At 43.5% G+C, this 19,349-nt stretch overlaps 1 protein-coding gene across 2 annotated transcripts in view; it reads right to left on the reverse strand.

The window, feature by feature from the left end:
* OLFM1 (olfactomedin 1) overlaps window positions 1–19,349 on the reverse strand; it is a 213,290-nt gene that overhangs the window by 82,004 nt on the left and 111,937 nt on the right. For both annotated transcript variants that reach the window (XM_086921049.1, XM_086921050.1), the window contains exons 3-4: window positions 13,125–13,280; window positions 3,394–3,613 (exon numbers count right to left, since the gene is read on the reverse strand). In XM_086921049.1, coding sequence (XP_086777175.1) covers window positions 3,394–3,613; window positions 13,125–13,280 — 376 coding nt within the window. The remainder of the gene's footprint in view (window positions 1–3,393; window positions 3,614–13,124; window positions 13,281–19,349) is intronic.

Raw genomic sequence — 19,349 nt, forward strand, 5'->3', positions numbered from 1 at the left:
TAGCGTGCAGTAGTAGCCTGTCCTCCTGTATAGAGCAGGAAGCTGTTCATTCAACACAAATAAATGGCACCTGGGATCCAACTTACCAGCATCTGTTATATGGTGAACATGACTGTTTACTGCAGAGAAGAGGGCTAACCATTCAGACATACAGGTCCCAAGCGCCAGAATCTGATACATTGTGAACAGTACCCTTCACGGCCGAGTAGAGCTGGGAGCTGCCCATTCAACACTCAGGCTCCCAGGTCACAAAGCACCAGAATATATCACATTGTGTACAATACCCTTTACTGCAAAGAGGAGCTGGGAGCTACCCATTCAGACATCCACGTCATAAGTGGCAGAATCATTTACATTGTGGGCAGTACCCTTCACTGCAGTGTAGAGCTGCGAGCTAACCACTCAGACATCCAGGTCACAAATCAGCAGAATATGCTACATTGTGTACAGTACCCTTCACTGCAGTGTAGAGCTGCAAGCTAACCATCAGACCTCCAGGTGACAAATCACCAGGGTCTGTTACCTTGTGAACCGTATCCTTTACTGCATGAAGAGCAGCGAGCTACCCATTCAACACCCAGGCACCCAGCTCACAAATCACCAGAATCTGTCACGTTGGTACAGCACCCTTTACAACAGTGCAGAGCTGGGACCTACCCAGTCAGACATCCCGGGCACAAACCACCATCATCTGCTAGATTGGGTACAGTACCCTTTATTGCTGTGCAGAACAGTGAGCTACCCATTCACACATCCTGGTCGAAAATCACCAGGACATGTTGCATAGTTACAGTGCCCCTTACTACAGTGTAGAGCTGGGAGTTACCCATTCAGCACTCAGAAACCCTGGTCAGAAATCCCCATAATCTGTGCTCTGGCGGACAGTAGCCTGGCCTGCTTTGTAGTGCACTCACGTGGTTATTCAGTACTAACAAATCACCGGAATCTGTTACATAGCTTCAGTACACTTTATCACAGTGTAGAGCTGGGAGCTGCTCATTCAGACATCCCAGACACAAATCACCAGAATCTGTTACATTGTGTACTATACCCTTTACTGCAGTGTGGAGCTGGGAGCTACCCATGCAAGCATCCCGGACACAAATCACCAGCATCTGTTACATAGCTACAGTACACTTTACTGCAGTGTAGAGCTGGGAGCTACCCATTCAGACATCCCAGTCACAAATCACCAGCATCTGTTACATTGTGTACTATACCCTTTACTGCAGTGTAGAGCTGGGAGCTACCCATGCAAGCATCCCGGACACAAATCACCAGCATCTGTTACATTGTGTACTATACCCTTTACTGCAGTGTAGAGCTGGGAGCTACCCATGCAAGCATCCCGGACACAAATCACCAGCATCTGTTACATTGTGTACTATACCCTTTACTGCAGTGTAGAGCTGGGAGCTACCCATGCAAGCATCCCGGACACAAATCACCAGCATCTGTTACATAGCTACAGTACACTTTACTGCAGTGTAGCGCTGGGAGCTACCCATTCAGACATCCCGGACACAAATCACCAGCATCTCTTACATAGTACAGTACACTTTACTGCATGTAGCGCTGGGAGCAATCCATTCAGCACTCAGACACCTACGTCACAAATCACCAGAATCTGTTACATTGTGTACTATACCCTTTACCACAGTGTAGAGCTGGGAGCTACCCATTCAAGCACTCAGACACCTAGGTCACAAATCACCAGAATCTGTTACATTGTGTACTATACCCTTTACTGCAGTGTAGAGCTGGGAGCTACCCATTCAGGCATTCCGGACACAAATCACCAGCATCTGTTACATAGCTACAGTACACTTTAATGCAGTGTAGAGCTGGGAGCTACCCAATCAGACATCCCGGACACAAATCACCAGCATCTGTTACATTGTGTACTATACCCTTTACCACAGTGTAGAGCTGGGAGCTACCCATTCAAGCACTCAGACACCTAGGTCACAAATCACCAGAATCTGTTACATTGTGTACTATACCCTTTACTGCAGTGTAGAGCTGGGAGCTACCCATTCAGGCATTCCGGACACAAATCACCAGCATCTGTTACATAGCTACAGTACACTTTAATGCAGTGTAGAGCTGGGAGCTACCCAATCAGACATCCCGGACACAAATCACCAGCATCTGTAACATAGCTACAGTACACTTTAATGCAGTGTAGAGCTGGGAGCTATCCATTCAGCACTCGGACACCTAGGTCACAAATCACCAGAATCTGTTACATTGTGTTCTATACCCTTTACCACAGTGTAGAGCTGGGAGCTACCCATTCAAGCATCCCGGTTACAACTCACGGATTCTACAACAAATAGCCCCTCTTGGTGTGCGGTGCACTGAGGTGTTTGTGGAACTCCAGCAAATGATATCTGTGGCACAAATCACCAGGTTGTGTTCTATAATGTAAAATATCCTGCATTGTTGCGTAGAGTTGTGAGCTCTGCATGCAGCGTCATCAATTTCCATGGCCCCAATCAAAACAAATGTTTGGTGCTTGTGTAAAATAACCTGCGATGCTGTTTACAAAAGACCCAACTTCAGCACGGTAAATGGTCTACAAACCATACATCATGAGATGCTGTTCCTTATTGATTAGTAACCTGTCCTGCTGTGTCGTAAAGCGATATCTCTTGTAAGCACTAAGTAGTCAACAAATCATATCCCGGTCAGGCATTGCCATAATCTGTTCCACATTTACAGTAGTCACCATTGCCACGTGGCACAAGACACAACCAACAGTAGCACGAATACAACTTCAATAGTAACAAATGATCCACACAGCAGATTGTGCTCTAAACTGTACAATAACCAGTGATCTTGTATAGTGCAGGGAGCTATCCCTTCCCCACTAAGCTGAGGTCTTCTGAAAGAAAAGATGGCATGCCATATTTAGGGTGTAATAATACACATATTATATGAGGGTGCCAGAGACTGCTGAGATATCATCCAAGACCACTGCCATTTTTCAAGAGACACCCCAGCAGCCATGATGTTCTGACGCTGGTGGACTTTCACACCACTCACTCCAGGCATGCCCTACACCCTTGGACTAGCCCAGGGCTAACAACAGGTATTAAACTCTGACGTGTGTGCCCATTTCTAAGTTTACTCCAGCCCATTTGTTTCACTTTGCAATTGTAGATCCCACAGCCCATTCCAATGACATGGTCCATGGGTGTGAGACCTCATTGTGTGTTCTTGGTCGTTCCCTACTAGAACTAAGCGAGACATACGTATATATTGTGCAGACCTAAAAACTACAAGTATTATTATCGTAAAAGGGTGACTCTGCACCACTGTATGGAAGTGTTGTGAGTGCTTTACATTGTAGGTGGATGGCCAGGGCCACAATCAATTTTCTGAGCCTACCTAATTTTTGCATGCATGCACGGAGCCTTTCTTCAAGATTTGAGACTCTGCTCTGCAGTTCCTCGTAGTCATAGGCGCCAATCTCCTCCTGGAGTTCGTTTAGAACAGACGTCAGATTCTGGACCTCCTCCTTAAACTGCAATACCAATTTTGCATCGGCTTTGTACTCTTCCAACACAGGGATCAAAGGCCTAAGTTCCTCCATTTTCGCTTTTATTGCCTGCAAGGTTAAAATAAGCTTGGTTCAGTGGCATGCGTGCAAAAATGTGCAAAACCCTGCCTCGCCCTGGCCTCTCCCTACATGAGTGCAAATGTGTGGGATTTGTTCGCCCCACCCGCCCCTTCAAAAAAAAAATCTTTGTCCAAATGATGCATCAGCAAGCAAATATTAAACAGGCTACAATACACCAAAATATTTGGGAAAAGGCCTTTATTTGTCATTTGTAGAGTGCAACATCTTAAGGTTACATGCTTCGGATCACAGACACAAAGATTTCTTTTCTTTACCAAAAAAAATATATATGCATCGACAAAAAAGTTTTTTTTTTAAAGAGACTCATGGAATGCTTCTACAGTCGCATGCAAAGGAAGGTCCCAGATGTGTTCAAGGTTCCTTAGTGATGTGGTGCCAAATTGTTTGGGAAATTAAAAATAAGTAACAAAAATATATTATGCATGGTGCAAAAAAAATGCTCTGTGGCCCTCTGTCATGGTTACATGGGAGTGAACTGCATCTTCAGTCATTGCAGCATTGAAAAAACTTTCTTTTATTTTAGCCCTGTAAGCAAAAAGATGAAATAGTGTTGAGGATCTAGCTCGCTAACCCTGAGCTGACACAAAATATCCATTTACACAATAATACACTGTATTGATATCAAGACAAACCCTCGCCTTCCTGCGGGCATTGAAGGAAGGCGAAATGCTGTTGCAGGTTATTTTAAAACACCACATCAGCATTTATTTTAATTAATTTTTGTAATACCCCATAAGCATGCACAAACTTCATTAGAAATGTTTTAGCAAACCACGGTCACCTAAAAAGGGTGCTCCCAACAGTGACCGTGATTTGCATTCATCGACTGTACGCAATATTGCATAAGATGCTCAAAACATGCAGTAAATTGTCAGATGACTCATTCTGTTTTTCGAAGATGATATGCAATTTTTTTATACTTATATGCAAATTGAATGTGTATTGGCCACCCCTGAAGTGTATTCTTCCCAGCTGAAGTGCTCTGTGTATTTGTCTCTGTGGGTAGTGTAGTCAATTAAAAGGTTGACTTGGATGATCGAGACAGTGGTGTAACACAAAATGATGTGGCCCCCATGCAGAATGTGATGAGGGACCCCTGATGCTACCATATCACAGATAATTATAAACTTTGGGCTTAAAGCGTAGCCTGGAGGATTGGGGGCTTGAAGTGTTGCCCCGCCCCTCCCGCCACCAGACTACTGGGGCTGCAGGAGCCTACATTGCACCCCTGGTTTGAGCTCTGTATTGAGCAGGGGGGAAGCTTTCATTAATGCATCAACTGCAGGGGCCAAATGCTACAGCAGCATGAGGCAGAGTTGCAACCTGGCCCCTAAATGGTTGCCTTTTTCCCATCCAGGCGGAAGAAAGTGCTCATTCTCCTTACTTGCGTGCCCTTGGCATTCTTGAAATGCTACTACTACTGTGTCACTGGCAAAGCGATATTACACCGCCATTTTCTCCTCTTTTTCCACCTATTTGGCTAAGTTTCCAGGAAAATTAGTGCAGGTGTATGTGTGCCTGGAAATACCAGGGCACCTCTAATCCTGTTTCAGGATCACTGGGCACAACCTTGTGTGCAAATAATTTCACAAACGTTAAATAACATTTGACCCAAATATACATGACTTTGGAAATCTTGGGCTAACAAGCTCTTTATCCCAATGAATATTTGAGATGCGCAAAAAAAGATGTCCTCAAAATGCATGAAAACTGATGGAATTAGTTGAAATTGCGCACAGCGAGAGAGGGGCCCAACCTTACGGTGAAGGGGGGTTGGTGACTGTTGGTGGTTGTGAAGTAGCCTAAGTGTACATTGTCCGGCTCTAGAGCTGTGTTATGAGTTGCTGCCTACCCTTTTGGGGAAAACCCATTTTGAACATTGCATATCATTTCCAAAGACAGCTTGGTTTCATCATCTCCTTCACTACCCAAATCCCTATTGCTTGGACCCATGCAGAAGTCTTTGCGACTCAACCGTCCACCACAATGTTGCGAGAGACTGCTGTGTTGTGACATCCTGGCCGCCTCAATCAGTTTGGAATTAAGTGTGGAACTTAAAAGGGCCACTCCATCATCAAGGCTTTGTAAACCGCAGCCTTTCTTTGCCAGCAGCACTTTGCGTGCAGAAATGTGTATTTCCATAGTTCCCATTGCAAGAATGGGCGTCCAAGTTCCTACACGGAAAGAGCAACTAGTTCAGAGGCTGGGCTAGCTGAGAGTTGTTAAACCCTTGCCATGGAGAGGCTTGGTAGCCATATGCCAATTTCCAATGTTATCATCTTGGGCACATTACCTTCCCATATTGGCCTCAGTTTCTGAATGAAATCTGTGGCACCTGAAGTTAGTTTTAAGGTGGGGTTCAGCTGAAGACCATCAGCTGGTAGTTTACTGCAGGGTCAAACAGAAGGACTTTGAGTGGCGGTGTGCGCATGCTTCTCAAAAATCGACAAGAGCGACATCATCAACAAAGACAGCAGGCTTGAAACGGACTCTCTCATTGCTGCAGATAAGTCTGACAACATAATCTCTTATCCAATCTCACGTTCTTATTACTTTTACCTAGGAGAGTGAGTCTACCTTCCTTTACTGCACATGCTGTCTGAGGCTCATTCCATAGAGTGCCAACTTACTGCATGAGAAATGAAATACACTCGCCACGGAAACTAATGTTAGCCACATTTCTTCCAAATTAAATGTAATGAATATGTTTGGGATTGTGAATATGGAATGCCCTTTTATGGTTGTTGTGTTTTGGGAAGTGGAGAGACTACAGTTGAATGCCAGTGGTATTTTCAGTTTTTGTTTGTGTGTCTGTGTGTTTTTAGTAATGCTAAAAACGAAGATATTTGTGAATAATTTCTTAAATTTCCTTAAATTTAAGACAGGCTGCTTAAGCTGCTGCAACATTCAATGTAGAGGCCAGCAATCTTTCCTCTGTGGATTAAGGGAGAATTTTACATGCTGCTATTATCAGGATGAGCCAGGTTTTCTTTTCCATTAAGTCTAAAAATCTATTTTACTCTGTACTAAGCATGGGCGAATTTTGCGATTTCGCGATTTGCGGATTTGCGAATTCGCGATCCGCAAAATTCGCGAATTTGCGGATTTTTGTTTTTTGCGTGTTCGCTGGGTTTTTTGCGTGTTCGCGGGGTTTTTTGCGTGTTTGCGGGGATTTTTGCGTCTTCGCGAGCCGCTTGCATAGCGAAGTTACCCATGCAGTCGTTTATGGGAGAGGGAGAGAGAGAGATAGATAGATAGATAGATAGATAGATAGAGAGAGAAAGACAGGGAAAGAGAGAGGGAAAGAGAGAACGAGAGAAAGAAAGAGAGGCCGGATCTCTGAAGGGCCAGATTCCTGAGTTGCCCCTACAGAACATACAGCTTTTTATTTTTAGAAAAATGCATATGAAAATTGTGCTGTAAAGATCTCTTTTAGTTTAACCCTCTCCTGACAACTCAAAATGGGTGTATTATTTGCCATCCTCTCCCTTCTTCCTGTTTTTTATATCTGTAAGTGCTTCCTGATGAGGTTTAATTCCTTGGACAGGTGCCTCGTTGCCTACTTGTAACTATTCTCTGACCCTGCTTCAAGGGTCAGAGCAGGGTCAGAGAATAGTTGCAAGTAGGCAACAAGGCGCCAGAAAGCAATTAGCAGCAGGTGTCCAAGTTGAAGGTAATTTGTTTTTAACCCTTTTGTAAAAGGTTACAAAGAAATTTGGTTCAACTTTTGCACCTGCTGCTGTAACCCTTGCTTGGCTGAAAATTCGTCCCCGCTGATTCGCGGATTTTACCGCGATTTCGCGAGATTCGCGGATCACGAAATTGCTGAAAATCCGCAAATTCGCCCGCGAAACGGATTTTACGCCCACCCTTACTCTGTACTGCACTGCTGCAGTTTTCGGGGAGGCATCTATTTGTTACTAAATACGTGTAAATCCTCAATACTTTGCCCTCTTGGGCAGAACATTGAAAGAGGACGTGCTGAGTTTCAAAATAGGGGTTGTATATTTTCACTGGCATAAATTGTACATTTTACAGCGCAGAAATTTTGAATTATAAATATATACTTATTTAATTTTTTAGGTGTGTTTAATAAAGTGTTGCAATGAAGGTGAAGGCATGGTTTGGAGGTGAGCTGTGCAGCTCCCTAACAACTCCACTTGCATCACTGCAAAGTGTGTTGGGTGGCAGAGGACTTTGTGAAGTTAGAAAGATTCCAGGGCAATCTACACTCCATTAGCTTCAGCAGAAGATTTTAAAGAATTAAAGAAAATGGAAGGAAGGAAAGAAAAGGTTAGAAGGATCGAATAATTTACAATGAGAAAGACCTTGGGAGCAGGATCTATAGATGTGTATTAAGCAAGAATAATGTACAGTGGAAACGGTGAGACAGTAGGAAAAAGGAGGCAGAGAATCTGGGAGGGGAAGAGAGAGAATACATCTGTAGGAGGAAGATAGAACTAGACAGTAGTAAGAATACAGACATTCAGCTAAAGAAGGAGAATGGAAAGTAAAGGTGATGAAAAAGAAAAAGGAAGTGATACAATTGTGGAAGAGAAAAAAGGCCATCTAGGAGAAGGGGAAAAGGCAATCAAAGTTGGCAAACTTGAGAAAGAGAATGGAGAGAGCAGAAAAAGGGTTTAAGAGTAAGAAACAAGGTGAAGAGAAGCTGAGGAATGCAGGCAGATAAATACCTGAAGAAAGTGGCTGAAATTAGAAAAGAAAAGATGGAATAGAAAATACAGAAATGATTTGAATGTTTCGAGAGAAGCAATGATGTAGAGGTGAAGAATTGGTAGAAAATGGTGCTAGAGTTTGATTATAGGCTGGAAATAAATCTCAACTGAGATTAAGGAGGAGAAGAAGGAATGAGAAAGTGAACTGATAATAGGATATGTTGGAGAAACAATGAAGGGAAGAAAAAAGAAAGCAACCATAGAAAGAAATGGAACTCTTGTACAAGAAGGCAGAAAGAAGAGAATAGGTGACTTAGCCAGAGGCAGCATGTGGCATTGGAAGAAGTGAAATGAATAGTATGTCAGGAGATAGCAGAAAACATAAAACATGGGTGGAAACCAGTAAGAGAAAATAAAATAATTAAGATGAAAAACGAAGGTAAAGATAGAAAATGAGCAACTTAGAGAACGGGTAAATGAAGAAGGAAAGGTAAGAAGAAACAGAAATAGAAAGTAAAAGAGAAAAAGGGGAGGAAGGGGAGAGTACAATAATTAAAATAAGGAATATATTCTTAAAATTTAGAGTTGTAGGGGATGGGACGAAATTTGGCAGACATGGGTGCTTTAGCAGAGTCTATTAATTATCCTTTATTTTGTGATTCCCCTGTGTAAAGATTTCACGTTTTACATTGGCTTATTTTAAATCCCAATTAAAGGCTTCGAAACTCGAGTCGACTCCTATGAACTGTGTCAAATATTTTCTGGTGGTTCTCTTTTCACCACTATGTTGTTGCGTTGTCTTTTGTCTTTTTCACCAATATCAATTATTATTTTTAATAAATTAATAATTAAGCCTTTCATATATTAATTGCGTCTGTTTATGTATCTAGTTCTATGCTGATCTATGTTGCATGACAATTTGTATAATTTTTTAGTGCCTATGCACAAATGTGCTCCCTTAAATGGTACTTGTGAGGAGCAGTATTGAATTTGAGCATCTTGCAGACAACGAAAAACACATGGATGAGTGTTTGACACCAATAATACAGGAGTCTAAGAGGTGTGGGGACAATAGCTGTGGTTCAGTGTTACACACATGATCCCATTACTGAATGTGGAAAACAGCACATGGATTGATATTGATTGGCAGTGGACCGGGTTGGTTAGAGTTCGAAGCTTATTTTCATAGTTATTGATCACCCTAAATATGAGCTTTGCTGAAGTGATTGTGCAGGTTGGTGATTTTGTAGTCTTCTTTTTCCCACCCAGGATGCTTTTACTCAATCAGTTCTAAAAATTAGTCAAACAAAAAAAAATACAGCAACTTGTTTGGTAAAACTATTGCCAATTGTCGGGGAAAGGAAAGACTCCGCTGCAAAAACCTCTGAACAAATATAAAACAGAAAAAAAATTGATTTGATTGTTTTTTTTTTTTGTTCAAACTGTTTTTATTGTGAACACAGCGATAAGCCTACAACCTCGTGCTGAGGCCGGCCGCGCATAAGAGAACTCGTAGGCGTATACCAACTGGGGTGGGGAAGAAGCGTTAACACAGCGCCCTGCCTACAACCACACTAAGGGGGCCAGCCGCGTGGCTTAAGGGTGAAGGTCGCAAAGGTTTGCTTCGCGCGGGTGCTACGTTGCTACGCGAGGGAGGCGCACATAGAATAGCTAACTGTAGTGTCACAGAATTTTAAGGCCCAACAGGGCTCAACTGCCCCATAGGGAGGCGAAGGCCAGGATGGCAAGTAGGAAAGGAGAAAGAATCGGAGGGTAGCTAGGTAAAGATGAAAGGGGGGGCAGGGAGAAAGAGCGGCAGCATCTCAAATCCGGTCAGGGGGCAGAGTGCGAGAGGACTTGCGTGGTTGCAACAGCGCCCGCGGGGGAAAGGGTAGTCAAGGGCAGAGTCTGCCGGGGTCTGCTGGGGTAAGGGCGTCGTCAAAGAGATGTAGGGCACGGAGCCTAGGAGGCATGTGGCGCGCGTAACTGATTGAGCATAGGTGGCGCACAAGGGGTTCCCACACTGCTTTGAAACGCGCGTCTCTCGCTTGTATCCGCGCCGTAAGCATTTCCATTGCTAGGACCTGCCAGAGGCGCACAAACCAGGAAGCTATCGGCGGTGCTTCGGCCCGCTTCCAGTACAATGCGATGAGTTGCTTAGCTGTGCCTAGCATTTGGAGCGTGAGGATCCAGTCGCTGCGCGTGAGGGCCCTAAGCGCGGGAGGTTGGATGCCTAGCAGTAGCGTGCAGACTTCCTCAGGCAGGGGAAAGCCCTTGATTGTTTTTTTAAAGAGGACAAAAAACATGTTGCTCCCCAAATAATTTTCAGAAATTAAATAAAACGTTTTTTGAAACTAGGAAAATTGAAATATATGTTTTTACATTTACATCTCTGTGTCTCTTTTTAATGAAATTTTTCCTACGTTTCCTGTTCTCTACATCAGAAATAAAAGTTGTAAATAGTTTGACCTGCATGTTTTGAAGTAGGATGTAAAATATAGGATATTACATTTTCAGGCTAAACTTTGACAAAGTGATGCAATTGTGCTAACGTTATGGACGAGGCAAAATAGTGAACCATTGAATGTAAGAAAGGAATGAACTGCTTAGGAGTGGGAGTGTGAAACTTGTAATTCCATCAGTGAAATTAAAATTGAAATTAAAATATTTTTTATAAAGTGCACGAATACCAAGCCGTTTCTTGGCGCTAAGGATGCTTACCATAGGACAGTGGAAGTGTGGGAAGGCTTGGGCAAAGAGAAATGTTTTCAGAGCTTTTCGAAACTCCAGATAAGTGGGAGAGGACCTGAGGAGTGGAGGGAGGGTGTTCCAAAAAGTGGGCGCTAGCGTACAAAATTTGACGCCTCCTGACCTCTTCTTCTTGAAACGAGGGACAACCAAAAGAGATTGCGAAGAAGAGCGCAACTCTCTACTAGGAAGGTAGGCCTTGATCTCAGAAGAAATAAAGCCGGGGGCTGTCCCCGCCCTGGCCTGGAAGTTGATACAACCCATCTTAAACAGGGCACGTTCCCGGACAGGCAACCAGTGCAGAGCTTTGAGCAGGGGAGTGACATGATGCGACTTGGACAGATTGTAAGCAAGTCGGGCTGCCTGGTTCTGAACCAGTTGAAGTTTCCGGAGATTGTATGTGGGGACGCCGGTATACAAGGCATTGCCGTCGTCTAAACGGGAGATCACCATCGCAGACAGAATGAGTTTGAGTGCAGAAAAGGAAAAGAAACGTGACACCTTTCGGATAGTGCGGAGAGTGAAGAAACACGAGGAAACAACTGAACTAATCTGAGAGTGTAAGGTGAGGTGGGCATTAAGTTTTATCCCTAGAGTTTTGACCGAGAAGGAGGGGGTAGGAGGAGAACCCAGGGAGGGAGGCCAAAACAGAGAATTCCAGGGACTGGAGGAGCCACCCGTCAACACCAGCTCGGTCTTCTCGGGGTTAAGTTTCAGATGGTTGTAGCTCATCCAGTCCCTGATGAAAAGCCTAACAGATTGAAAATTATGAGTGGAATCTGGAGAGGAGGATACATTAAAGACAAGCTGGAGGTCATCAGCATAGTTGTAGATCGTAACTTCCATCTGCTGAAGAGCCAAAATAAGAGGGGAGATGTACAAATTAAACAGCAGAGGGGACAAAGAAGATCCTTGCGGGACTCCTCAGTGAAACTTTTGAGAGGGTTTAGAAAAGTTAGCCAGGTGGACGGCCTGAGTGCGGTCCCTCAGAAAGGATGCCAGCCAAACCAAGGCGGTTCCCCTGATGCCAGCCGCCTCGACACGGGAGAGAAGGATGGAACTAAAACTAAACAACTTTGCAGCTTCCACCTGCAATTAAAATTTCAGACAAATGTGTTTTTTGGGCAATTTTGCCAGAAGGAGAATCTGAAAAGCCAACTTTGCAAAGAGGTTTTCAGGCAGCATAGATGCAATGGAGGTCTGTGGATCAGGTGCACCACAGAGACCTGCTGCTCAGGTGGAGCGCGCGGACCTATGCTGAGCACCTGGTGCAGCATCCGCCGCTAATGAGCCCAGGCAGGTAATTAGAGTGCATCTGAAGGAAGCAAGACTGTAATCCTGGACCCTGGGGGCAGGAAAGTTTGAGTTTAAAGCAATGTTGCTCATTAGTGCTGGGCTGCAGCATATTTTTTATAATTAAGATGGGTTTTAGCATTTCTGTAAGCATCCTGTTGTTTTAATTTGTTTTAATCCGGAGGGGCTAACTATATGACCATTGACCATAGTGGGCAGCCACTGATCGAATGATCACAAGAATCGTCATTTATTTGTGATTAATTGTCGCTTGCGACATGGACTGACAGTTTTATACATGGGAAAAAATATATGAATAGTTGCTCAGCAAATTGAATGATGCACCAGCAAAACATTCAAATTGGAGACTGGGGTGGGTTTTCTAGTTTGCATCGTGTTAGTGAAGGGCTATTGTAGTGTAGTGGCCCACCCTGTCGTTTGGACGTTCCTGCATCTCGCCTATGCCACTTGCATATGTAAAGAACTATTGTACTCTAGTCGCCTACCCTGTCATTTGGACGCTCCTGCGTCGCGCCTATGCTGCTTATATAAGTGTAGAGCTATTGTAGTCTAGTGACCCACCCTGCCCTTTGGATGTTCCGACATCTCACCTATGCCGCTTGAATAAGTGAAGGCCTCTTGTAGTCTAATGGCCCACCCTGTCATTTCCTGCATCTTGCTTATGCCGCTGTCATACAGAATAGCACGGTTACAATGCGTCGGAATAGATTTCGATGAACGAGCTGAAGATGCAGACATACCTTGAATTGTCTTGCCTGGTGTTGTCTGTGGTTCTCTTCCACCTGCTTAAACTTGGTCTCCAGACCTTTCATTTGGTTTTCCATCTTCTCTACGTACTGCAGGTCTCTCTGGGTCCGCCTGTCCAATACTTCTATTGACTGAGACATATTCTGCACCTTTTCAGGACAAAAAGATATGAGTTAACCATGACTCTGCACATCACATCATTATGTTGCATAATAATGGATAATATCGACCTTCTGCATTCAGCCAGTGAGGTGAAAAACCAATCAATGTTTGTATTGCTTTCCTTCCGGACAATTAGCTTGCCCGGTTCCTCACCATCACTGTAATCTTTTATGTAGGCCTGGGCGGTGAACTCCGCTCTATTCATGGAGTTTGCAAGGTTTTCTGCACTCTGCGCTCCGCGGAGCAGCAGAGTTCCAAAAGACTTCTGTCCGCTTTTTCCTCGCTCGCACTCACCAACGTTAAGTTGGCAAGGAGGAGTGAGGAAAATTCAATGCTAGACCACCTCCCAGCGAGATTTCTCAACGCGGAAGGTCACAGATGAGTGCGACCGCTCATGCTGAGAAATAATCCATTCACGTTGATGAAGCTGTTGTTTGGTTCGAAAATCTACATAAGCGGCAGAAAGAAGCTGCACCTACTTGCGATGCCCGTGGCACTAAAAATCAGTGCTAAAAATCAGCATGAAAGGCGCACCCTAATTGACTCCACCACTTGCGCAACAGAGTTTTTGGTTCACATCGCAGAGTTCCACATAGCAGAACTCTTCGAACTCCGCCCAGGCCAACTTTTAATTAGTGAGACTTTACCTACATGAACTTTTTTATATAAGCATCATCGATCAACTACTTTGATCATTCTGAAAAAAAACTGATCCTCTTTACCACCCCCCTTGTCCTCTGTAGATACAAAAAGGGATAAAGAGTTGCAATGTGTGCAATCAAAATATTTATTCATATGTAGACCGGAATACTGATTCTTAAATTCTCAGTTTCAGAACACATCGGCAAGTGAGGCACAGAGAGATAAAGTGATTTAAGCAGGATAACTCAAAGTGTAGAATTACAGAGGCTGGAAATAGTTAGTCCATGTTAGATGTCAAGACATCTAACATAGGCTTCTATTGGAATTCCATAGAGCATATTATCAAGCCCATTATGGCCGCTTTATCAGCAGTTTTCTGCTGATAAAGCGGCAATAATTTTATCTCCTGTCTTGATAATATGCCCCCCAATTCCTTCTTTCACGTTTTACAACATCTACACTCAATCACTGCCCTGTGTATTGTTAATATAGTGGCTAGTTGTTAAAGTGCTGTTATATAGAAATATGCAAATTCAAAACTTCTAGGTAGGATCTCAACAAAAGGGGTAGTGGTGCCTTCAAAAAGTTCTGAAAGTCAGGAGCTGGAGAGTTCTACATGTATGGAGCTGAAACAAAATATCACCAGGTAACAGCTGCTTGTAAATGAGATTTAAAAAATATATAGGCACCCTTGGCCTCCCAGTTACAAACATCTTTTCCTGGAAACAATGGCAAGTGTGAGAATATTTTCAGTCGCCACATGCGGTCTTGCATACTGTGAAGTACTAGTTTCTTAAATATCGGTATTTACTGTTGTGCCAGTAGTCCACTTTGGGGCTGATTTTGAGTTTGGCGGAGAGGGTACTCCATCGCAAATGTAACAGATCATCCTATTATCTATATTGACGGTCCACCTATCCTTTTTAGGGTTGGCAAGATCACCAGATTTCTGTCTACAGACCCCATTGGCTCTGTCGATGGAAATCTCCCTTCAACAACACACTAAAGTAGGGACAGTTGGAGGAAGGGAATTATGTGCACTCACCCGCAGGGCCATCCTGGGAACCACAACCGGACCTGGCAAAGTGCTCAGCTGACCCCCCCCCTGTCCCCCTCTCTCAGGGTAGGGGGGGGGCAGCTATGCTGCAAAATCGGCCCTGTAACAAAAACGGCCCCCAGGGGCCTAAAACCGGCCCCCACCCATAGGCGCACCGGCCGATTGCCCGGTGCCCGCTATAGCCAGTCCAGGTCTACTCACATGCTATTTAGGGTGAATGGTGTGTCATCTTTTTTCTGCCTGTCACCACTAGGTAGAACCTGGCAGTGAGGGAAAGACAAATGTAATAATGACCCCCATATCAAGACAACAAACTACCTGAGTATGGGGGTCATTAGAGTTTTGTTTTGCAGTAACAAAGTTTCACATTGGGAAAATCTAAAAGTGTCTAAATATTTGTAGGACCACAGTCAAACTGATGGCAGTTGTACACCAAACATTTTGTACCTTGACAGGAATTGCCATGATGGCACAGAAATCACAACTGGGCCAGGGGTGAAATCTAAATTTCCAAAATGGTACTTCATTATACTGGCAGACGTAATGCTCTCTGCCACCCTCTTGGATGAAGTACATTCTACCAAACACTAGATCTGACCCCATGGTGGCTTTTCTTTGACGTGATGTCAATTGAAAACTATTTTGCACATGTTGTTTTGTAAGGGCTCTATAATGGGACGAAGCAGTCCACAAGCCCCCTTATAGTCAAGAGGGTTGAACCTCAATCAGTATGTGATTCATCTGTCCCACGAAGGTCACAGGACTCAGAAGGCCCATGGTGTTATGGTATGTTATTTTATTTTATGTCATGTGTTTTTGCTCAAACGTGCCTCACTTGTGTCGCGGCAAAAATTGGAATATTTGTAAAAGAGCTTAACCACCAGTATCAGCTGATCAAAACTGAGAATGTTACATTATTTTATTTTAAAAAAGCATCATAATCTCAACTTCTCTTAATAGCCACCCCAGCTTCTTTTATTCCATTGTGAAACGACTTATGAGATTTCTTGCATTTGTGCTTGCCACCCACATCTCAGTAGCATGGACCAGCTAGTCTTCAGAAACAAGCATTATTATTTTTCAAACAGGATAACAAAAATCTAAATTCCTTTCATGCGTGACTGTATTACAACAACAAAGTGCCCTCTTTCTCCCTCGCTCCTGGGAATGCTGCAGCAACAAAGTGCCCTCTTTCTCGCATTGTAATGCTGCAGCAACACAGTGCCCTTTCGCTGTCACTCATTGCAATGCTGCAGCAACAAAGTGCCCTCTTTCTGTCACTCATTGCAATGCTGCAGCAACAGAGTGCCCTCTATCTCTGTCACTCGTTGCAATGCTGCAGCAACAAAGTGCCCTCTTTCTCCCTCGCTCCTTGCAATGCTGAAGCAACAAAGTGCCCTCTCTCTTCCTCACTCATTGAAATGCTGCAGCAACAAAGGGCCCTCTATCTCTGTCACTCATTGCAATGAGCAGCAACAAAGTGCCCTCTTTCTCCCTCACTCCTAGCAATGCTGCAGCAACAAAGTGCCCTCTTTCTCCCTCGCTCCTTGCAATGCTGAAGCAACAAAGTGCCCTCTTTCTCCCTCACTCCTAGCAATGAGCAGCAACAAAGTGCCTTCTTTCTCCCTCGCTCCTTGCAATGCTGAAGCAACAAAGTGCCCTCTCTCTTCCTCACTCATTGAAATGCTACAGCAACAAAGTGCCCCCTATCTCTGTCACTCATTGCAATGCTGCAGCAACAAAGTGCCCCCTATCTCTGTCACTCATTGCAATGCTGCAGCAACAAAGTGCCCTCTTTCTCCCTCGCTCCTAGCAATGAGCAGCAACAAAGTGCCGTCTTGCTCCCTTGCTCCTAGCAATGCCCAGCAACAAAGTGTCCTCTCTCTCTGTCACTCATTGCAATGCTGCAGCAAGGAAGTACCCTCTCACTTCCTCACTCATTGCAATGATGCAACAACAAAGTACCCTCTCTCTCTGTCACTCATTGTAATGCTGCAGCAAGGAAGTACCCTCTCTCTTCCCCACTCAGTGCAATGCTGCTGGACTAATTAGGACATCAGAAACGCTGTAACAGATGCTGTTCTTACATTGTTGACATTTTACTCTGCTTTTAAAAGATACTTTATTTTATTTCATCACTATTTTTATATGCAACCCATTCGTGTGTAGGTAGCCAATGAGACGCTGTCATTTTATAAGTCAGTGGAACCTGATTGGTAGTCCAAATCGCAATTATTTCATGATGGGCAGGTCAGTTTAAGCGGTATATTTCTATACCTAATACCATTTGAAATTTGAGACTGCAATTACATGCCGGCAGGTAAAGAAATTTAGCAGGCAGTATAAAAATATCTTGTGTGGTGTAATTGGGGCAGTGTGTGTATTACATTGCTATGACAATATCACGTATTTGCTATGGCTACATAATGAAATGTAATTGCTGGATGGTATATGTTATAATGGTTATAAATGGTTTCTCTTCTTGCCAGATGATTATTTACATGTCACCTGTCCTCTTTAACTCTACCTGTAGTCTTGGAGTCAATTTCGATACCCAGTTTCATACTTTGCTCAAAATGCCCAACTTGACTTACACTTGCTTCTCTTTTATAGGGACCATTCTCAAACTCCTGCCATTTCACCCATGCAATCCATGAGTCTATTATCCAGACACTTATTCTATCTCAAAATGTATATGATGTCTTATATCTGAGTCTTCCTGTCCAGTGTCCTGCTAACACCGCATTTAGCTGTTGGGCTAAACAGGCACTCTAGAATTTCCAGTCACCGAACATCCCTACATTAGCTGGCAGTTCATATGAGATGCATCTTCAAAGCTCTTAGGGGCATATTACCAAGCAATAGTGATAATTATCGCTATGCATGGTGTGCGGCTAAAATTATATTGCCGCGCTCCGATGATTTTTACCGCTAAGATACCTTGATATTATCAAGGTTTATCTCAAAAGCGGTAAAAATCCTGCGAAATGCATGAATATCGCTGAAAAATCAGCGATATTCATGCATTATCGTGACAATGCTCTAAGCTATGTTATCCACCTTCCATTGGATAACATGGCTAAGAACTGCTCTGGGCAGGCGTTAGCTTTTGGAGATATTCGCGCATAATGCGAATATTTCAAAAAGTAAGGCTTTGTTGATAATTGGAGATAGCGATATTAGCTACTGTTTCCAGTCGCTAACATCTTGGCACGCCCACTTTGCATGTCATTAGCGATAAATATCTCTGACATGCAAAGTGGGGCCCAAGATGATCGCTATCTCCTACTAGCTAGGTAATAGGACGATAAAATGATTGCTGCTTTAGTGGGAAAAAGTCCCGCTAAGGCAGCGATAATGGCCCTTGGTAATATGCCCCTATGTCTCCTTCATAAAGGGTATTCACCTCTTCCTCCCGTTTTCTGACTTTTCAACTTATACTCTACCCTCGGAACTCCATGATCGAGTTCAGGCTACCTTCCGTCAGTCACCATATCATTAAAGGCTTATTTCGGTAGTTTGGTCTTTTCTGTCCTCAGCTCTAAATTTTGCAATTTTTTCCCACAGTTGCCACTAAGCTTTTCCTAAACTTCTCCAACCCCATCTCCTTACTACAAAATACCCGATGGGCGATTGCCTCTTGAGTGTAGCTGCAAAACACCCTTGTCCTCTGCATTTGCACACCTTGCAAATTCATAAATCAAATTAAATCAGTGAACCACATCCAACCTTGTAGTATTTCACAATAAATTGAAACATCTAAAGCTCTTCTTCATGGATTCTACTCACATACCTCTTCTTTCTGGACAGCCTTAATACTTCTAACAATAAAACTATCCCTTGCCCAAAACCTCTAAACCTTGTGTTATAGAACTGAAAGTTGTAAATTGAGCTTCTCAATTGGAAGAGGGTTTCAAATGTTAGACTTCGCATATAAATGTTTCTGTCGCTCATCAACAAAGTTCCATTAACCCCTGAGGATGTTCTTCAAGCCCAAGAGAATAATTTTTCCACTTGTTTTAGATTCTCTTGTACACCTGTGCAATTTGCCATTTAATTTCTTCCTGTCAACCCCTTGAGGCTGCAATTTCACCTCATGGAAAATATTCTTCCTCAGTAGGGAAATCTGAAATCTCTGGTATTCACCATCTTGAAACTTTTAAAAAGGAGCCTAAAACTTCCCTGTTCTTTAGACATGTCTACTGCGACTGAGAGTTCTATTGTGACTGAACACTATGCTTCTTGTTGTCAAGCTTTTAGGCCTCTGTGCATTAGTTGTGGTTGTTGTTTCCCCCTGCAATTGTCTCCTTTTATCACTTTTGTTCATCAAACTTACATTTTGTATGTTTACTCTTAC

The sequence above is a fragment of the Lissotriton vulgaris genome, chromosome 5, assembly GCF_964263255.1.
Source record: "Lissotriton vulgaris chromosome 5, aLisVul1.2, whole genome shotgun sequence".
NCBI lineage: Eukaryota > Metazoa > Chordata > Amphibia > Caudata > Salamandridae > Lissotriton > Lissotriton vulgaris.